Source organism: Zootoca vivipara, chromosome 17 (assembly GCF_963506605.1).
Source record: "Zootoca vivipara chromosome 17, rZooViv1.1, whole genome shotgun sequence".
NCBI lineage: Eukaryota > Metazoa > Chordata > Lepidosauria > Squamata > Lacertidae > Zootoca > Zootoca vivipara.
In genome coordinates, this window is record NC_083292.1 from 37,876,020 (window position 1) to 37,897,820 (window position 21,801).

Consider the following 21,801-nt stretch of genomic DNA (forward strand, 5'->3'; position numbering starts at 1 on the left):
AATCAAATTGCACCGTGCCAGAGAATGCATTCAGAAAGGAGTTGTAAAAGTCTCATATATGCCAGGGAAAGAAATACCTGCTGATGCTTTGACTAAAGCTGTTAATAAGGAACAACTTGGTATATATGTAAAGAAATTGCTTTTGTGCTAGATTTTCATAATGGTCAGAATGAAAAGGGGGAGGTTGTGAGCATTTTCACCCCTCCCATTCTGAAAATCTGGTGATATCTGCTGTTGGGAGGGAACAGTTAGGAATTGTTACTTTGTTGTTTTTCATTCCTGACTCTGCTCTCTGCTGTGTGCTGTGTGCAGTTTAATATCTTCTGTAGACAAGATGGCTAAGTGAGAGGCTGTAACACTCACAAAGCCAGATCTGTAAATATGCAGTAGTTAATAGAAATAAATGAGGAATGTTTTGAAACCTCTACAAATGCTTCTGCTGTTCACTGCTGATTTGGTGCTCATAAAGCCCAGTTATGAGTCCATGATTCCCGGGTGTATGCTGAAGGTGTTCCAGACGTCCTGCCCAGGCATAGGGGCCTAAGAAGACCTGGACAGATCCTGGCATTTACCCACACAATCCTTATGGCATTTGGGTCTCTGCCCCACTGATCATCGCTTTACTCACACCCAGGGCCAGATTTCGGTTTGATGAGGTCCTAAGCTACTGAAGGCAGGGGTAGACAACCTAAGGCCCGGGGGCCGGACGCGGCCCAATCACTTTCTCAATCCGGTCCGCGGACGGTCCAGGAATCAACGTGTTTTTACATGAGTAGAATGTGTCCTTTTATTTAAAATGCATCTCTGGGTTATTTGTGGGGCATAGGAATTTGCTCATTATTTTTTTTCAAAATATAGTCCGGCCCACCACATGATCTGAGGGACAGTGGACTGGCCCCTGACTGAAGGTAATGGGGCCTTTTATATGCCCCACTGCCCTTTGTTAACAACAAATTGTAGTGGTTTTTTGTGTTGAATATATGCTATTATGGTAATTTATGGACCTAATGGGTATCTAAAGCCATTTGCACATAACAAAATATGTATTTTATCAAAGTAATTGGTGAACTGAAATATAATTAAGAAGTATATTAATAGTGAAATACAATTAATAAGAAGTGTATTAATAGTGAAACAATTATTAAGCTCAAACTGTATGTAGGTTTTATTTTATTATTTTTTTATCTTATATTTTAGAAATGTACATCCAGGGGTTTTTTTCTTTTATTTTTTTTGGGGGGGGGCCAAGAGAGCGGGACCCTAAGCTAGAGCTCGACCTCCCGCCATCATACACCCAGTCTAGCTGCCCCCGTTCCTTACGACATTTGGTCCGGTCCCTGCCCCACTGACCATCCCTCCACCCATGTCTTAGCGCCCCCCGGTTCCCATGTTTCTTCTTACGTCAGGGTCTCCACCCCAGAGATCTTCCCCGGCGCCCTGGCTCCTCCTCCTCCTCCTCCCCGCCCTGCCTACTTGCCTCGCCTCCCTGAGCCCGGCTGGCACGCCGCTGCCACGTGCGGAAGCCGCCGGCCCCAGACACGGGGCGGACCACCCCACCGCCAGCCCTCCGCTCTCGCTCTCTCCCGTGCAGGCCACGTGTAGCAGCCTGCGCCTCGCTCCTCCCGGCCTGGCCAATCCGAGCGCGGGGCGGCGGGGATTGGGCGGCGCCGGAGCGCAGAAGACCAATCCGAGCGCTCCGAACGCCGAGGCCGGGGAAAGGCCGCGATACAATGTATCCGCTGGGCGTTCCACGGGGGGCGTATGAAAGGCGGGCGGGGCGGGGCCCGGGGAGCACGTGCGGCGCCGCACGTGGCCGCGTGGCGCCTGCACTGAGCCCGGCTCGCCTCGGCTCCTGCGCCCGCCTTGGTGGAGAGGCTGAACCGGGAAGCAAGGAGCTCAGAACCGCTGAGAGGAGCTGGTGAGTAGAGATCTCTGCGGAGGGAGCCTCCGCTTCTGAACCCCGGCCCGGAACATGCCGGCTGAGGGGCTCAGAGGCGGAATCCTGCTTTTATATATGCTTTATATACTAATATGTATACTACTTATTTTTATGCTATTCTGTTATACGAGTGTAAACACATATGTATATATTATAGATGATGTTTTTAGAATTGAAGCAGGTTTTCCTCCATCTGCGGAACATCATTCGCGGCGAAGGCTGCGCAGAGTGCACTTTCTAATTTCAGAACTTTCGATGCAATCTCCGTTCCTTTTCTTTTCGGGAACTCGTCGGTCGTCTGGTAGTGTTTCCGACCTCTGCTTTGGGAAGATCGGGGTCGGGTCGCGGGGTGGAGCGGATAAAGCGGGGCCGGAGAAGGAGGCGAAAGGTGTCGGATTAGTGGTATGGAGGAGGATCGGGATAATTTTTTGTACAATCGTACAAGGTCATTAGGATGGAAATTGACATCTGAACTGACGTCACAATCATTTATATCAGAAGAAAGTCGCGTTGAGTTCTGTGGGGGCTTTGACTCCCAGGTTGGCCGGGGGTCTAGGATTGTATACCTACCTGGGATTAAAGTCGTAATGGACGGCTAGCCAGTTTAGATCCAATGTTACTACTTACTTATTTGTGACTTGTTTACTTTTTAAAGTGCAGAGATGTAATTTTTTTAAATAATTGCAGTTGTGCTCAAAGAAAGGAATGCAATTTGACTTCATTTGCAACACTTTGGGGCGCCCCGTCGTCCGTCCCCCCTTATAAATGTGCAGATAGACTAGCGTCTGTTCCCTTTCTTTTCTTTTTACTACCCCTTGTGCACATAAAACATTTTATTGTATGCTATAAACTTGCGAGCACTAGTAATAAAATCTTAAGTGCTGCCTGGAAAAGGATTTGCAAGCTCTGTTGGGTTGATTTCTGCAGACTTTCTAATAATAATAATAATATGAGCATATTCTGGTATACCTTAAAAATTTGCTAGTCATTTAATGCTTTAGTGTCACAGGCTTGTTTGTTTAAAAAAATCTCAGCCGATGCATAGACAACTTTCATTGATGCTAAAACTATAGGTAGATTCTGACCTGCTTGCTGAAATTCTCTGCTTGCCTGCTTGGAAATAAGTCGAGATGGGACCTGTTACCTATGAATGGTTACAGCCTCTTGCTTTTATTTGGCTTTGTGAAAACACTTTTAAAGATTTCTTTGTGGGTGTATATTCGCTTTATAGATATAGCAGCCTGCTAGTTCATCGGTAGCTGCTCACCTGTGGCGCTTAGGACCAGGTGACCAACAGATAATATTTTTGCAAAATGGGAGAAAGTTTGGGTTCTGTGTTTCTCTCACAGACTGTTATAATTGCCTGGCATTATATCCAGGCAGTTCCAGGAATAGAGAAAGCTCAGGGAAGTTGTTAGATACATTCACAAGAATGGCATCCTGTGTTCGATGAATTCTACAGTTGGTGTCGTATTGCTGATTTATTATTATTAAATAATAATATTAACCTTCACTGCCACAAGATGTGGCAACAGCAATGAGAGGTTAGACAAGTTTGTGGAGGAGAAATTGATGTGTGGCTATTAACCAGAACAGCTAAGTGGAGCCTCTCTGTTCAGGAGCAGTTTAACATTGAAGTTCAGCTGCTGCCTTTCCATGGCCCACTTGTGGGCTTTTGGGAAACAGTTGGGGTTGGTGGCCACTGTGGAAAAAACGGGATGCTAAGCTTTTTCCATCGCAATCTGTTGTAGTAGCAGCAGAAAGGGTTCTTTCTCTTGCACCCAATCTTGTGCATGCTTACTCGGGAGTAAGCCCCGTTGCCTTCTGGAAGCAGCAGCAGAAAGGCTTCCTTCTCCTGCACCCAATCCTGCACATGCTTACTCGGGAGTAAGCCCCGTTGCCTTGCCTTCTTTGGAAACTCTTTGTGCTCCCACCAGCAACACTCCAAACCTCCTGCCTGCCCTGCAGCACAGACTTCAAGTACTGTATGTTTTCACCCAGGAGTAAACCTCATTGGCTTCAGTGGGGCTTTCTCTGAAGTAAGTGTGCAGCTTTGCAGCAAAAAAAAAAAAGGTGTGCACTTATTTATTTACAGTATTGATAAGGGAATCTCACCTATGGGATTTACTCCATATTCTGTGCTCACTTTCTGGAAGTTAAGTCCGATTTTTATCCTTATTTACTATGGGCATGCCAACCACCAGAAATAGGTCAGAATTCGTTTGCCTTGCAGTCAGATGTGGGCCTTGTGTTCCATGGGCTTCCTTCCTTGTAAGAATCAAAAGAAATGGAAGCCAGTACCCATCACTTTCCCAGCTCAATGCTGGAATCTTGCAACTTCCAGCATCCCTGACAGGATGCTCTGTTGCAGCATTCCAGGGGCCTGTCTTGCCTCATAATCCCAGATCTCATTGGGTAGCAAGGCAATTTCCAGAGAGTGAGAGTTAGGGCACCCTGTTCTCTCTCTCTTTTTTTTGGTGTGTGTAAAATCAGATTTCGTGGCCCGTAGCCCTCTCCTCCTCCATGAATTTGTCCAGTCCTCTTTTAAAGCCACCTGTGGCAGAGAGTTCCACAGTTTCTGCTCTGCCCAAAGAAGAGCTTCTCAGATCTCCTTGGGCAACAGAGGGTTAAGCCACCTTCCGATTTTGCGGATGAATAGATCTGATTTTCTGGGAGTGCTGTATGCATGAATGGGGAACCTGGAAGCAAATGGCCAATGATTTGCAGCTTTGCTTTCTTGCTGATGTGATTATTTGTGGGAAAAAATGTATGCGGCAGAAAATCTCTGCTCAGCATGCCCCTCTTGGCTGCGCATCATCGGAGGCAGGAGGTGGGGGCACATGGTCCGCTTGCTTAGAGAGAAGCCCAGGCACCCGGCCCATGTGCTCAGAGCCACTAGCCCACCCCGAACACCTGCATTAAGTGTGCAGAGGGGCTTTGTTTCAGTTCCCTCCTGTGGTTTCCATACACTGGTATTCTGTACCGTGCACCATCGGTTCTGGGTTCGATTCCTGAAGGCATCTCCTGGAAGGGCTGGCTGGGAGACTCCCTGCCTGGAACCCTGGAGCGCTGCTGCCAGCCAGTGTGTGCTGAGCTGAGTGGACCCAGTGACCTTCCATTGCTCCTATTTAAAGTTAGACCTTTGCTCAGAATCCTGAGGACTGGAAACTTAGTTTATATCAATGACTTTAACCCTACCCACCCAAACCGATAAACTTTTATCTCTCTGTCCGCTCAGGGCAACAAGGCTGGAGGGCATCCTCCCCCCAAAAAAGATCAGAGAGGAAGAGGAGGGTGAGAGTTGTAGTCCTGTGTATGTAGGGCGCCAGGTCATCTGCCCCCACGCAGTACAGTGGCAGGAAGGACAAATCATAGAGTTGCCACCCCAGAGGTCATCTAGTCCAACCCCCTGCAATGCAGGAATCACAGCTATCACAGATGCTGTGGTGAGAAAGGGGGAATTTTCACAGATGCATGTTCTCCCTGCTGGGTAGCAAGGAAGGCCACTCAGAATCCGAAACCACAAGAGACCTGTCTATTTTACGGATCAGATAGGCCTTTATCTTCGACCCTGGAGGTTGGGGAGAACCCAAAATATTAAGGGGGCTGTTGCGAAGGAGGGAGATCCCCTGGGAACGCCCAGGGTTGTATCTACGCAGAGTAAGCTCATACCTATGACAAACTTAGTTGGTCTCTAAGGTGCTACTGGAAGGATTTTTTAAAATTTTGTTTTGACTACGTCAGACCAACACGGCTACCTACCTGTAACTTGTCCATTTCGGTGGGTCTACTCTTGAGTAGGGCTTATTTGGAGCCTAAGCTCCGGGTTGCACACCCAACCCATCCTTGGAATCTAGTGGCAGCTGCTGAGCTACCCACATTGGTTAACCTCTGTGGTTCTACTCTGAGCAGGAGCAGCTGCGGGAGGCTGCCCTCTGTTCTTTGAATCCTTGGCGGGGCCGAGTTGGCACCTTTCCTTGACCTAATTTGAGGGATGTGTGGCCTGCCACGAGGCTGGCTGTTGTTCAGGAAGCGCCGTGGATCTAAACCTCCGCAGGACAGGGCGGTTGCAAGTCTCTTCCTCCACTTTTCAAGTTGGTTGGTACATTCAGTCCTGGGGAGAACACAGGGGGCAATTAGCAGGGAATCTGTGCAGAAGTCGTGGCGTCACCGGGTTGTCTCTCTCTCTCTCTCTCTCTCTCTCTCTCTCTCTCTCTCTCTCTCTCTCTCTCTCTCTCTCCGTACTCTGTGGGCTCTGCCCGGGCGGCTCTGCATGTGATCTTCCCACAAGACAGGGTGGAGCGACACCCTTTTGAGGTAGGGCTGCAGTGGGTCAAGTTTTGCTCCCAACGCCAGAATGCTGAACGTTGGGAGATTCAGGGCAGATAGGAGAAAGGACTTCTTCGCACAGCGCTGAGTTAAACTGCGGAACTCGCTGCTACTGGAAGCAGCGATGGGCACCAGCTTGGATGGTTTTAAGAGAGGATTGGACAAGTTAAATGGAGGAAGAGAGGGCTACCGATGGCTGCTAGCCAGGGTAGCCGTGCTCTGTCAACACAGCTGGAAGCAGCGGTGCTTTTCAATGCCGGTTGATGGAAGCCACATCTGGTTGGCCACTGTGAGAACAGGATGTTGGACTAGTTGAATCACTGGACTGATTCAGCTCTTCTGATGTTCTTATGGAACCTCCAGCTCCAGAGGCAGTCTATCTAGTTTCCCAGCTTTTGGGGGGGGGGTATTTGGCCTCTGTGAGACCAGGATGCTGGACTGGATGGGCCATTGGCCTGATCCAGCATGCAAAATGGCTGCCTAGCCACTAAAAAAGCACTTCCCCATTTATTTTATGTGGTTGCTTACGTTTTATAAAGCCAGCTGGCCTGTGCTGACTAAATTACTAATTGGAGGGGCCTGTCTTTTGAGGAATTACTTAAAACTTGGGCGCAGAATCCAAGTGTATTATAATATATTTGTTTTTTGTATTGTTTCAATTCTGTCAAAGTGTAGTTACTTTTTAGCAGTTGTCTTTTGTAGGTTTTTAGCTTTTGTATATTTTATCTGTGTTCTTTTAATTTGTGCAAGCCGTCTTGAGTCCCAATCTGGGGGAAAGGCGGGATATAAACAAATATTTATTTTATTTGTTTGACAAGATTTATGCTTTTGGACCATCCAGAAAACCTCAGAGTGGTTTACCAAGGGAAGAAAACTGTCAGTAAAGCAACTCTTTGCTGATTAACATTCTGCATCCTTTTAAATTGTGTTTGTGGGAGCAGGGATTATGGGATTGTTTTGTTCTTGTTCTTATGATGCATATTTTGTTTTTATTTTGTGTTTTTGTGCTGTGAACCACCCTGAGATCATCAGAGGAAGGGTGGTCTACACATAAATAAAACTACATGCCTGTACAGAGGCTCGTCTAAACAAAAGAAGGTTTTTAGCAAGCTCCGAAACGACCACTTGCCTGGTGTCAACAGGCAGGGAGTTCCAAAAGTGCCATGTGAAAAGATCGGTTCTTGTTGCTAGTAACAATGCTAACTGCTTGACTGCCTGTCCGCAAGCTGCGTTGGTTAACTTTCCCCATGTCTTTCCTTTGCCCCAGATATATCTCAATGGCAGCCATGGATTCTTCCTCAAAGAGCGTCTCTTCCGGCGAGTCTCTGTACTCTGTCGAAAGCGCCACGAGCGAGGAGGACGACGACCGCTGTGCCGACTTTGACATCTTTCTCTCGGACGGCGGGAGCGACACGGAGAAGGAGTCAGGGGCCCTGAAGCACCATAGGGGTGCCTACTCTGGCCGGCAGCCTTTCCTCTTCTCCCCGGAACCGCTGGGGCGGACTAGTCCAAGCCTGCCTTGCCGGGAGCGCAATCGCCGGACGAGAAAGCCACTTGGTTTGCTGGCTGCGGCCAGGCTGCGGCCTACAGGACCTTGCTGCCATCACCCGGCGGCCCTCGACGAGGCGTACTATAGCCGCTTGGCGGATACGGACAGGGGCCTGCCGAGGAAGCCCACGGGCCGGAGACGAGCAGAGAGCGGCAGGTGTCAGAATGGGGGCGTCCAGCCCCACCCATACGCAGCGCAGCCGCCTCTCCGTGGAGTAAAGAAGCAGAGGAACAGGGGTGTGGCGGACCGCGAGGACGTGCACTCTCCTTCTTGGACCGAGGGGGACCATATCTTTGCACAGAAGGTCAGTGGCCAAATTGATTCACAAAATCAAAACGCAAGCTTCTAGTCCTCAGGGTGAGCGGGGTGTTCTTGAGAGCACATAGGTGATGCTAGGGCTAGGCGATATAACTATACATCCTCCAAAAACCGGTCCACATTGCGATATCAGTTTCATAATTTTCAGCCTGGCGATGTATCACGAATCGTGACATTTGTGTGCTGTGCAAAAGTCACAATGTGGGAAGAAGCGTGGAGCCAGCCAGTGCCTTATTTAGCTGGTGATATATCACGATGTTGGAAGACAGATACGGTCGTACCTTGGCTCCCGAACAAATCTGCTCCCGAACAATCAAAATCCGGAAGTGAGTGTTCCGGTTTTTGAACGTTCTTTTGGAAGCCAAACGTCTGACGCCGCTTCTGATTGGCTTCTAGCAGCCAATCAGAAGCCGTGCATTGGTTTCCAAACATTTTGGAAGTCGGAACGGAGTTCCAGAACTGATTCCATTCAGTTTCCAAGGTATGACTGTATTGCCCAGCCCTTGCTGATGCCAAGCGATATCGCAACAGCGAGAGAGGGCATTGCGAGCAGGATCTGTTGTGCAAATTTCCCATCCCCGTAACTAAGAGGAGGTGCTTAGTTATAAAAAATAAATGAGAATGAATGTGCTTAGTAGTAAAATCAATTTAAAAATCAACTTAAAAGCTAGTTAATGCTGTATATGTTATGTAAAAGAGGACAAACCATTCCCATTTTGCTCAGTTTGTGCACATTATAGAGGATCTCTTACTCTGCATTTCTTAGAATCGTGGATTTGCAGAGTGTTATGGTATACCCAAAGGTCATCTATTCCAACCCCCTGAATTGCAGGTTCCTGCGTGGTTCAGCTTCTGACTCTTCTCTCCTTTTATCCTCCTGTTTCCCACAGTGCTTGGAACTCCAGGGCTTCATTCATCCATTGGTGGAGCTTCTCAACCGGCTGAAGATGGGACGCTTTGACCGAGGTAAGGGAGCCTGACTGCTGGATGTATGTTTTGAGTTGTTGAGGAAATGCAGATTCTCCTTCCCCGCCCTTCTTCTGTTGGTTTGGATTTGAGCATCTGGTTGTGTTTGTGTGGTCACCAGCCAGGTGGGACAAGGCTTGAAATGGAGTAGTACAATGAAGCGCCTCCACTTTGGAACTCCCTGCCTATTGAATATCAGACAGGAGCCTTCACTGTACTATTTTCGGTGTCTGCTGGAAACGTTTTTGTTTAGACAAGCCCATATCCTGACATGCAGAACGTTGAGACGCCTTTTAATCTGTTTTAGTCTAATGTCGTTTTAACTTTTTGAAAGCCTTAGAGCAGGCATCCCCAAACTGCGGCCCTCCAGATGTTTTGGCCTACAACTCCCATGATCCCTAGCTAACAGGACCAGTGGTCGGGGAAGATGGGAATTGTAGTCCAAAACATCTGGAGGGCCGAAGTTTGGGGATGCCTGCCTTAGAGTGTTGTTAATCTTTTTTAAAAAAAATTGTAAACCACTAAGAGGGTCAGTCATAGAATTCTAGAGTTGGAAGGGCCTCTAGTCCAACCCCTGCAGTGCGTTGGTTCTGTAATTCCAATAAAATAAAATAAAATGGTAGCATCAGTTTCATGGCTGTCAGGCATGTGCTTGTAAGCTCTTCCTTCCTGCGGGCTGGACTTGGAGCCATCCACAGAAAACTTGCAGAGTTCTAAGATCCAGTTTGGGGGATAAAAGGGAATCCTTCTGCAAGGCCACCCTGGAAGATTCTCAATTCTGTTCTTGTTTGCTGCCTTAAAAGCTGCAAAGGGCATAGGAAGGTGCCTCACCAAGAGTCAGGCCGTCGCACCATCTAGCTCAGTGCTGTCTGCACTGACTGGCAGCAGCCCTCCAGGGCACTTTGGGGGTATCACAGTATTGCCAGTGCAATTGCCAGAGAGGTGAGCAGGGTTTGTGAATGCTTTCTCTGTTTCTCTGCAAGGGAAGAATAGGAAAAGTGTAGAGATATCAGAGGATGGCAAGACGAAGGGCTTGGGGGGGTCTTTTTTTGTGGGGTGGAGTGCAAAGAAGAAATGTGAGGGTTTAGCAGTTGGGGAAGTTTCGCTGAAAAGTTTTGCAGCCTGGCTTTCGTTGCTGAGGCGAATCCAGGTGTGCGGCCCTCAAAGCTTCTGTTTCTGGCCCTCGGGACACTCCCCAAGGCCATGGCCCCTCCTGGCCCTGGGCTTTCTCCTCCATCCTGTAGCATTTTTGCCTAGCTTGGGAATCTGCCCTTGAGCTCTGAGGACACAGCTACAGTTGCCTGATGGAAGTGTGTGTACTAGCTAGTCTAAATGCCTTAGAGAGCTGCTGCCAGTCAGTGTAGGCAATATTTAGGTAGTTGAGCAAAGCGTCTGTATAATACAGCTTACTATCTGAAATCTGAAGCATGAGGACTAGAAGCTTTCTTTATGTAGAGCTGTAGACCAGTGGAAGAGCATCACACTGAGCCCGACGGACCGTGAGTCCGACTCGGCAGGAGGCAGCGTCCTCTGTTCCCAATTCAATCAGCCCTGCCTTCATGAGGACTAGAATCATGCTGTTATTTTGTTGGGAACGCAGGAGAAGAGACCCTACTTTGCGCATGCAAAGCCCTGGGTTCAACCCTTAGCATTTCCGGATGGGGCTACGGATAGACTCCCTGTCTTGAAACCCTGAAGTGTTTGCTGCCAGTCAGTGCCAACGACACTCAGCTAGGTAGGCCCAAGGGTCTGACTCTGTCTAAGGCAGCTAGCTCCCAGTGGCCTCTCAGCGAGTGTTGCTAGCTAAGCAGATGCAACATTTCCACATTGCAAAGGGGGTGCGTGTGTTTCCCTGGCGCCTTCGTTGCATATCTTCAGGTGCCTGGCGAAAACATTCCTCTATAACCCGACTTTGGGCTGGTGGATATGCTCCGGCCTTTTAAATGAATTTGTGGGAGGGGGCAATATTGGTTTGTTTTTCTTCTGTTACATATTTTGCGTTCTCATTTCTGTCGTGTGCTGCCCTCTGATCTAAGGATGAAGAGCAATACGCAAAATCAATAAACAATAATAGTAATAATAAGAATTCCAACTCCAGAATGTGCTCACACACTGCCTGCTCCCATCCCCCAGATGGTAAATTTCGGGGGTCTGTAAGGGGACACTTTTTGATGGGGGGCGCAGTGGGTGAGCCCCCCCCCCGGCTGCTTGCTTTGACATGATGTTTCCTGCTTCTGCCTCTGTGAACCTTTATTGAGCAGGAGAGGACTATGAACGCCCAGGAAAGGTGGACTAATCTATCTCGCTTTGATTTTTTCCAGGGCTAAGCAGCTTCCAGCAGAGCGTAGCCATGGACCGCATCCAGCGCATCATTGGCGTCCTCCAGAAACCAGAAATGGGGTAAGAGCCTTGCAGCAAAGGGAGAGGAAGGAAGGAATCCCCTCCGGTTCGGCATTTAAAGGCTGATTTAATTTGGATCCTGTCTGCACCATAATGCAGTATCACACCACTTTAAACAGCCGTGGCTTTCCCCCAAAGAACTTAAGAAGGGCTTGCTGGATCAGGCCAGTGGCCCATCTGGTCCAGCATCCTGTTCTCCTGCGGTTTCCAGTAGTTGATATTCAGAAGCGTTGCTGCCTCTGACCCATGGAGGTGGAGCCATAGCTGTCCTGGCTAGTAGCCATCGATAGCCCTCTGAAAATTTGCCTAATCCTCCCGCCCTTGTGGAAGAGAGTTCCATAGTTGACACTCTTTGTGGAGAAGTGCTTTTCTTTTTTCCAATCATTGAATTCATTCATCTTCGTTGAATCACCAAGAGTTCTAGTCTTCGGAGAAAAGGATGAAAACTGTCCACTTCCTCCGTGCTACGCAATTCCCCTAAAAATAATAGCAAGATTCTAGTCCTCATGGTATGAAAGAATGGACCGATTCAATTAGGAAGTGTGGAATTTGCCTGATGCGGAGTCAGGCTTCATCTGTCTCAAGAGTTTCCCTAACTTGGGTCTCCAGCTGTTTTTGGACTACAGCTCCTCTCACCCCATGCTAGCAGGTCAAGGATTATGAGAATTGCAGTCCAAAAACAGCTGGAGACCCAAGTTTGGGAAATCCTGATCTAGCCCATTGTTGCCAGCCGTATGACATGACAGCTGCTCTTCAGGGCTTCTGGCTGCCTGGCCCAGATGTTTACGAACTTGTTCTCCTTTTTTCCTTTCCAGGGAGCGTTACCTGGGCACTCTGCTGCAGGTCGAGAGGATGCTAAAACTCTGGTTCCCCCACATCGCCTTGAGGAATGCGTGCGCTGACTGTGGTGTGGCAGCAACACAGGATTCGTGCGATACAGCCGAGGTGAGATACAGCAGAATCTCCTCCTTCCTCCTTGCTGTGTTTCTTTTGAGCTGGGTTGGAAAAAAATATATCAGCCACTATCTTGAATCCATTGGTTCAGGTCTTAATGCTCTGGAGCAGCTGAAACAGGCTTTCTCCATCTTCCCTGGAACAACCTTTCATGTGTTTGAAGATCGCTTCTCTGCCTTCTCCAGACTAAACATACCCAACTCCCTCAACCACTCCTCATAAGGTTTGGTTTCCAGGCCCTTGATCATCTCGGTCGCCCTCCTCTGCCTACTTCCAGGCTTGCCCTTCCTAAACACTGCCTTCCTCACCCCCATAGAAATTCTCCCAGCATGTAGAAAGCTAGAAGGTCAAGGTTGAAAGGCTCAATCGTGACATCACACACATTAATATATGGGATACAGAACTCCCCTTGCAGAAATGTAATGTGTTAATATGAATGGAAGTAAAAAAAACTCTGTAGCTGTTGATAAGGGATTAAGATGAAGAATGAATGTAATTGGATTAATTAAAATTTCGGAAGTGGAGTGAAATAAAATCATCTCACTTTGAAATCTAGCACATGGGAGGCCACACAAAATGTATAATTGGCTTTATGATTGGTATATATTTGAATTTGAATTGTAATCTGAGTTTGAAGGCAGCCCTGTTTCAAATGTGTGATGTTTTGTGTGATTTTTAATATTTTGTTGGAAGCTGCCCGGAGTGGCTGGGAAAACACAGCCAGATGAGCGGGGTATAAATTATTATTATTATTATTATTATTATTACTTTAGTCTAATTATTATATTTATTATTTTGTTATTTTATTTTTTATTATAATGTGGTTTATATTGGGTTTTAGTAATTGAAAATTGATAAAAATTATTTACAAAAAAAGGCTTGATCTTGGCCTGACCCAACAAGTTCTACTTAGCTTCTCAGTCTTGCGCCTCTCAACCTTTGACGCCGTGTTGTTGTTGTTTTTCCTCTTGTGTAGCAGTCGTCCATGGAGGAGAACCTCCCCGAAACTCTGCTGCCACCCGGCCAAGGCCCCGCGCAAAGCCCCCCCACGGCGGAACTCCACCAGACGCACCTCGGGGACCCGGCTTCCCCCAGTGACAAAGCCACCGCTCCCCTGGGGGAATCTCCCCGCTTCTTGGGCGGCGACTGGCCGGCCATGAACTTGACATGGATTCACACCTCGCCCATTTCAACGCCCCCCTTGGGGAACGTGGATGTGGGCCAGGCAAGCTCCGTCTTCGGGCAGACCCTGCTGGGGCCGAAGTGCACTGCCTACGGGCTCGTCGTCTTCCTCCAGAACAACCCCGTCACTCCGCGGCCCTTCGGCCACCCCACCTCCTCAACCCCTGCCCATCTCTCCATGAGCTGCCGCCACGCCAACAGGCTGCACCCGAGCCCCGAGGAGCCCCCTCGGAGTCAGAGCCTGCCGGGGGCCACGGCCACAGGCAGCTGCCTTGGGCAAGGGCCCCATAGTGGCTTCTCTCGCTCTCTGCCCCACTTGCCTACATTGGGCGAGGGGCACATGGCCACCAGCAACGGGAGACCCACCTCCCGCTGCGACTCCTGATGCCCGCTTGGCAGGCATCTCCCAAAATGTGTGAATATTATTTTATTTCTCCATCCCATTCTCCCCTTCCCTTTTTACAAATGTTCTGTCTTTTTTTTTTAACTTAAAAGCATTTCATGTGTGTCGGAGGGGCAACGCATAGCCCAGTCCCCGTTCGCCAGGACAGGAGCGGCACATGTTTGGTTTCAATAAAAGGCGCCGCAAATGCTTGCCAAATGAGATTTTGCTATGTGTGTTACTTTCTCTCTCTCAGCCTGCACTGTTTGTGCATCACCCGCGAACCTACTTTCAGAGCAACTTGCTTCCCTGGGAAAAAATCAACTTGAATTTGACTTGGTAGCAAATCTGCAACCAGTGCAGATTTCCCCCAATATATTTTGAAGGAAAATATAGAAAGGTTAAGATGGAATATCAAATCTCTTTTTATTTAAAGAAAAGAAAAACACAAATCAAAAGGGGGAGGGAGAAGGGAGAAAGCAGAGGGAGGAGGAGGAGGAGGGAAAGAAACTTCCAGTTCTCTTGTTGGCTGTATGGAGGAAATTATTCAAAACATCCATTCCAAAATAACACCCAACAATTCCTCTTTTTATAAACCCAATATTTTCTTCTTTCCCCAAACCCCCCAGATATCATAAGTTCTTTTTCATGCAAAAAGTCTGTAAGGACTTTCCAATCTTTAGTGAACGTTGACAATGATTTTTCTCGTGATTAAACAACTTCAGCTAAATTTTAACAACCCTTTGACAACCGCTACAGATTTCCAAGCGGAGGTGTTGCATGCTGAAGAGGCCCCGCTCCTGTCAGCAATTGCGCTGCAGCATTTTGCAATCTGCACTAACCTGTGTGCTGGTTTTTAAAAGGCATTTTAGGAAGGGGGTGGAGGTGGGGTGTGGAATTTGGATTCTGCCTCAGACAAAAATCAAAAGTCCTGCGTGTGTGTCCTCCCCAGTTGCAAAACTGCCTGGCCTAGTTAGTTTCTGTGGCAACACTTTGCTCCCCAGATTACATAACAAAGCAGATACGTACTTAACAGAGCCAGTTTAACCTATTAATGCAACAAAAGAATTGGTCTGGACATTCTAGCTTCCTCCCACTCCACAACAAAAATCCCATCTTGTAGCTATACAAACCACAGGTTGGAGGGGCAGGGTGGGAGGAGATAATTTCCCAGAAAACTCATTTCACACTTACTTACGTTGCTTACGTTTTTTTCCTGGTCTAGGGAGGACAATTAGTGGAGCAGGTTAGCTGAGCAGGCGGGTGCCATTAGCAATGTGGGTTCCTCTCTTGCCCAAGAGAAAAAGGTGGTTCTTTTATAGATAAGGCTCCAAAAAGCTGTGCATCTCTGGATACAAAGCCAGGCTTCTCCCCACCTGTGTGGGAGGCACCTGGTATGCAAAGGTGCTCACGTGTGGTGGTGGTGCTCAAGAAAGGTGTACATTAACCTCCAAGCTTTGCAGCAGAATCCCAGGCTCCCCCAGGTAGGAGCCTGGACCAATCACAATGGGGCAGAGTTGGGAGGACAGGCACCCATAAACCCAGAGTATCCAATGAGAGGAGTCTGCTTCCTGCCACTCTGTATGATGCCATGTCCTCTGAGACTTGAATTCTGCCCCTTACCTGGGTTGGGTGCATTGCGAAGGGCACTTCCTGGGGAATTTTGTTCCACCTTTGGTGTGGGGGATAAATTTGATTCAGTTTGCATTTCAAAGCAAACCACCCTAGTTGGATGTTTCTGGAACAAGAGAACTGAAACTCGACTGTCCTTTGAAATCTGCATGCTTCTGAATTTTGCAAGCCCAGTAATGCGTACAAAAAAACCCCCACTGAATATCCTGTTTGCACTTACAAATTCCTAGATTTGTGATAAGAAGATAAACAAATGCATTATATTACGGGATATCGCTATGCAAAATGGTGCCTTTTCAGGCAAAATTGCATCCCAACATACGTGTCTTGGTAGTGGTGGTGGATTGCATTTAAATGCTGGTGAGTTTCAATCATTTATTTCATAAACTTGATACACTACTTGATTGTTTAAAAATAAAAAACCTCAAAGCGCTTTACAAAGAGAATAAAACATTATCAGTAAAACCAACTCTTTAAAACATTCAAAAGATAAAATCAGCAATAAACTAAAAGCTGATTAAAACGTACCTCTACATTTTACATCTCTGGGAGGCCTGCCTAAACAAAAATGTTTTTAGCATACACCAGAAAGAGTACAGTGAAGCTGCTTGCCTGATATCAATAGGCAGGGAGTTCCAACGGTCAAGTGGGCATATAATGGGGGTAAGGCGATTTCGCAGGTAGACTGGTCCCAAGTTAAGGGGTTTACATGCTAATACTAACACCTTGAACTAGGCCCAGCAGCAAAACAGTGGCCAGTGCAGATCTCTGAGGACAGGTTTTCTATGCTGACAATGCCTCCCTCCTGTCAGCAATCATGTTGCAGCATCCTGCACTGACCGCAGCTTCTGGCTGCAGTGTGAGGGGAAGCCCCACAAAGAGCGCATTGCAGCAATCCAGTCTTGAAGTAACCAGTGCAGGAACTACTGCAGACAGTTCTTTCAGCCAGGTAAGTCTCAAACCAATGTGGGAAGAGATTAGAAAGCCAAGATGGACAGGTTTGCCCATTGCAGGCTCCAAAGTGGGAGAGGGAGCCTGGGCACGTGTCTTCCACCTGCTGCCCGCCTCGCGAGCCCAACCTGTTCCAGGCACGTCTGGCTTCACCTCTTTGCCTCGTGATGCCGACAGGTGAGGCGGTCCATGCCCTGACTTGCAGGAGGCACCGCAGCGTCTGGTCTCAGCCCACATCAAAAGCAGGTGCTCCTCTCTATTGCCCACAGGGAGCTCTTGTGGATAAACCAGCTGTTTCACCAGGGAATTTGCAGGAGGGATGCTTTGGCACGGAGAACTCTCCCCGGCCAAACAGGAATTGGGGGAGGATATTGGCATAAGAATTTAAGAAGAGCCTGCTTGCTGGATCGGCATCCTGCTTTTCACAGTGGCCAAATGCCTCCCCCCCCCATCTGGTCCAGCGTCCTGCTCTCATGGTGGCCAAACTGACCCCCTCCCCAAGCAGGACATGAGCACGAGAGCTCTCTCTTTCCCCTCTTGCAGTCTCCAGCAACTGGGATTCGGAAACAATTGGTATCCCTTCTCCTCCATCCTCTTTTGAAGCCATCCAAGTTGGTGGCCATCCCTGCCTCATGTGGGAGGGAGTTCCAGAGTCTGACTATGCACTACATGAAGAAGCCATTTCTTTTATGTGCCCTGAATCTGCCAACATTCAGCTCCCATGAGTTCTATTGCCAAGAAAGAGGGAGAAAAACTTGCCTCTCTACGCTTCCTCCATGCCATGCAGAATTTTATAAGCTATCATGCCACCTCTTATTCCTCTTTTCCCTGAACTGAAAAGTTCCAAAAGCCGCAACTTTTCCTTACTAGGGGAGTTGCTCCAGCCATTTGATCGTTTTGCTTGCCCCTTTCTGTACCTGTAGTCCAACTAGCACCCCCCCCCCCCAATCCTCCATCAACTTAGGTGACCACCATCTAGGCGAATTTGCAGCACAGGGACGCTGCCTGTGTCTCTGTAACAAAGGCCTCTACCTTGAAAGAAAAACAACAGGTTCGTGATTCAATTAGTTGACGCACCATGCATCAAAGTGGAGTTTGGCCTGTGTGCGTGGACACCTGTCATGTATCTGCTTGCAAATCTGGGTATTGGCTGTCGGCTGGGAGCCTTGGCTTTCAACGCAGAGGTTACTTTTTCTGCGTTGACACGAGGGATCAGTTCTCCATGTGTGGTGCTGCCTGTTCTCTGAGGATCTGAGTAGATCAGCAATACCATCCTTTGGTTTCGGGTTGGTTTTTTTTTGTGTTCTCTTTTTCTGCATAAACTTCAGTTTTGTTTTTAAAAAACCAAAACACTTAATGTCAGTATTTTGAGACAAATGTGCATTAATGATTCCAAAGGGAACACTTCAGTTTCCTTAGAAAGTTACTCATAATACTGAAAGCATGCCGCAGTTAAGTCAGATAATTTTAGGTTGTACCCCCAAAGATCAAGTAGCCGGACTTCTTGCAATGCTTGAAAGCACAGCTAACAAGATGGGCCACCCGGCCTCTGCTTAAAGATCTCCAAGGAAGGAGGGTCCACACCACCTTATGATGCAGTCTGTCCTTCCGTTGAACAGCTGTTACCACCAGAATGTTCTTCCTAATGCTTAGTCGGAATCTCCTTCCCCATCCTTTTAACCCATTGGTATGGAGCCTCTACCATCCAGAACAGCAGAAAGCAAGCTGGCTCTGTCTTCCATGGGACAGACAGCCCTTCAGGTACAGTATGTTAAGATCGCTATCATATCGTTGGACGATTAAGCGCAACAGAAGAAGGGCTCATGCGCCAAAAAAGCCCAGGCTGACCCTTGAAAATTTGACGCAGTCAGCAGTACACCGTCAGAAAGCGGTGGCTAACAAGAAGCACACATCACCATCACACGTCAGAAGCAGGCGGCCAAACCGGACTTGCCAATCTCAAGTCAAATCAGCAAATTGTTGGGTGATGCCAGCTTCTAAGGATGCCGCTAAAGGGCTTTGTTTGCAGGGTTTATGGTTTAATAACTTAATATGTATGGAGTGGCATTTTCGGGCTCAGCACTGCAAGGTCATACCCTCCAACGTTTCTCCGGTGAAAATAGAGACGTCCTATTCAATAATAATAATAGTCATAATAATTTATTATTTATACCCTACCCATCCAATTGGGCTGCCCCAGCCACTCTGGGCAGCTTCCAACATATATAAAAACATAATAAAACTTTAAACATTTTTTAAAAACTTTCCTGTACAGGGTTGCCTTCAGATGTCTTCTAAAGGTTGTGTACAGTTATACCTTGTGTTGCATTAGGTTCATGTTGTGTCTTATCAGCTTGCGAACATGGCAAACCTGGAAGTGTATACTTCCGGGTTTCACCGCGCACGCATGTGCAGAAGCGTTCTATTGCGCTCTGCGCTTGTGCAGAAGCACCGCTCTAGTTGCGGACTTTTTGGGGTGCAAATGGCACCCCGGAATGGATCGTGTCCTCAACTAGAGGTACCACTGTATAGTTACTTATTTCCTTGGCTCGGGGATTGCATGATTCCATACCCTCCAACATTTCTCTGATGAAAAGAGGGATGCACTAAGGAAAAGCAGGACATTCTGGGATCAAACAGGGACAGCTTCTGTAAAGCTGGGACAGTCCCGGGAAAATAGGGACACTTGGAGGGTCTGCAAGGTGGGCGAGGAGTTTGTATGGACACAGGCCTCCATGTGTGTGGTTTAGAAAAAGAACCACCAACATCTCCTGACAATGACTCTCCTGGCCAAAGAGTCCTCAGCCACAAAACTGACTGGCAGCCTGCGCTGTGTGTCTCGGGGAAAATAAACCGATTCTCATCAAATGCGCTTTGTGTCAGTCACCTCCACTCATGGTTCGGGTCAATCATGGGATCACTGCCAGGTCTCTACACCCCCTGCCCCCCGCCTCTGTCAGAACCTATTACTGCATGTAGGCCTTAGTAGGGGATTGGCTTTCGTCCCTCTGGGCTGTGGGTCTGCGTGTCAGAGGAATCCTCAGAGATTGTACTAATTCCATTTTATGCCAGAAGGCTTACGACCCAGAGATAGGCGTGTGAAACGCAGCCTGTCCCCACAAGGCCTTTTTTCGGCTCTCAGGTGTATTAGTATTACCTACGGGTATGGGGGCACTCTGGGACAAGCTATCTGCCCCTACCAGACCTCCAGATCTGACCTGAAGTCTCCAGGTGGCATCTGAAGGGCTTGAATGTCCAGGTGGGCACTGCAAGAGTTGGGTGGAAATTATAGCCTCCTCTGCTCCCCTCTCCTAATAAACTTGTCCGTGGAGCCAGTCCCTGTGACATCCGGGGGGGGGGGTGTCCCTTGACATCACCAGGGTTCCACCCTAGGTCTCCAGTTTGGGCCTTGAAATTTCAGGGTCTGGGATGCTCCTATACCCCACCTACAGACAACAGACTTCTGCTACACATTTCTTCCATTTGGGGTACTCTCATGAGGACCCTAGTACATATCTTAAAATGCACTGGGGTGTGTGCGTGATGCACAGCCGGGGGGGGGGGGGGAGGATCTGCTATAAATAAGTAAGAAATTAGATCGTTTTAACAAAAGAAAAAAATCTCTATGGTAAATTGTGCTGTAAAATTTGCTGCTCTCTGGTGCCACCTGGTGTTGCATGTTTATAGTGGATTCAAACCACTTTTTCTTTACTAATGTGGCTGAGTCCATGGTTCCAAATGTATTTAAAATCATCATCATCATCATTTGATGCCTTCCTGCTGCTGCACTGGAAGGATAATTAAGTGTGTCATATTTTAGACAGTGTTACGTGAAGACTGAAGTTTAACAATAGCAGCCAGCATTGTGTTATTTATTTGTTCAGTTTGTTAATCAGCAGACCAGTCTCTGGGCAGCTTTAAACCAAGTTAGAAGCATGCAAAGAATCTAAAACCACAGCAACCATCAATAATAAAGCATAATGAGGGTTGTCCTTGGTTATAGCAGTTTAGATTATTTACTATTTTTAACAGTGTACAGTATTGTTATATTAATTTATTAATTTATACATACCTCTTTACCCTGGCTTTTGATGTTTGAGATATATATTTTAATGTTTGCATTTTGTTGTTGTTTAAACTGTTTATGATATTGTGCAATTTTAATATTAACCTGCCCTGTGAGCTTAGGTTGAAGGTCAGGTAAGAAGAAGAAGAGGAGGAGGAGGAGGAGGAGGAGGAGGAAGTATTGTGTCATCTATATAAGGTATTTTGTGTGTTTAATACATTTTTTTAAACTAACAACCCCCTTTCTCGTCATCACACCTTGACCAGCTTAAATATTGCCCTCCTTTCCCTCCATTCATCTTGAAATGGGACATACTTTACGGATGGGTTGATTTCTCTGGCCTTTGGTTGTTAACCAGAATGCACTGAACACCAGAATTAAGTACTGTAAAATCATAGCTCCCCCTCCTGGCCGCTAAAGAAAAAGCCAATCCATGCATGTCAATATACCTGAATGACTGAAGAAAATAATTTGCAGGTGGCGCTGTGGTTAAACCACTGAGCCTAGGGCTTGCTGATCAGAAGGTCGGCGGTTCGAATCCCTGTGACGGGGTGAGCTCCCGTTGCTTGGTCCCAGCTCCTGCCAACCTAGCAGTTCGAAAGCACGCCAAAATGCAAGTAGATAAATAGGAACCGCTACAGCAGGAAGGTAAACGGTGTTTCCATGTGCTGCTCTGGTTTGCCAGAAGCGGCTTTGTCATGCTGGCCTCATGACCTGGAAGCTATACGCCGGCTCCCTCGGCCAATAATGTGAGATTAGCGCGCAACCCCAGAGTCGGTCACGACTGGACCTAATGGTCAGGGGTCCCTTTACCTTTACCTTTTACTAGTTCTGTTTCAAGGGTCAGTTGGCTTTTACTGCTGCTGTCTCAGTCCTGTGTGCAAAAACATTTTTGTTGTTGTAAAAAAAAAAAAGTTATTAATTGCCAGGCAAGCCTTTATTTTTTTAAAACCAACCCATCAATACATAATAAAAAAATCAGTGCAGACACACATAATAATGCTTAAACCTGTGCTTTACATATGGTACATCTATTATGCACTGGTTTTTTAATTTTTATTTTTTTGCATTGATTGGTGGATTTTAACTGACATTTTAAAAGATTTGCCTAGCAGTTGAGAAGCCATGGATAG

The 21,801-nt window shown here is 47.4% G+C and overlaps 1 protein-coding gene across 1 annotated transcript; it reads left to right on the plus strand.

Annotated features, from left to right (window-relative positions):
* Positions 1-1,838: 1,838 nt before the first annotated feature.
* Positions 1,839-14,243, plus strand: CIART (circadian associated repressor of transcription). Its single transcript, XM_035098209.1, has 6 exons — positions 1,839-1,918; positions 7,536-8,121; positions 9,026-9,101; positions 11,423-11,501; positions 12,317-12,446; positions 13,432-14,243. The coding sequence occupies exons 2-6, from the start codon at positions 7,546-7,548 to the stop codon at positions 14,020-14,022; spliced, it is 1,452 nt and encodes a 483-aa protein (XP_034954100.1). The 5' UTR covers positions 1,839-1,918; positions 7,536-7,545; the 3' UTR covers positions 14,023-14,243.
* Positions 14,244-21,801: the final 7,558 nt, after the last annotated feature.

What these genes read in the sequence shown, in the direction of transcription:
- CIART (XM_035098209.1), top strand. Translation starts at nt 7,546, where the DNA reads ATGGCAGCCATGGATTCTTCCTCAAAGAGCGTCTCTTCCGGCGAGTCT. An exon ending in ACCATATCTTTGCACAGAAG is followed by an intron (nt 8,122 to 9,025) that starts GTCAGTGGCCAA and finishes TGTTTCCCACAG; the next exon opens with TGCTTGGAACTCCAGGGCTT. An exon ending in ATTCGTGCGATACAGCCGAG is followed by an intron (nt 12,447 to 13,431) that starts GTGAGATACAGC and finishes CCTCTTGTGTAG; the next exon opens with CAGTCGTCCATGGAGGAGAA.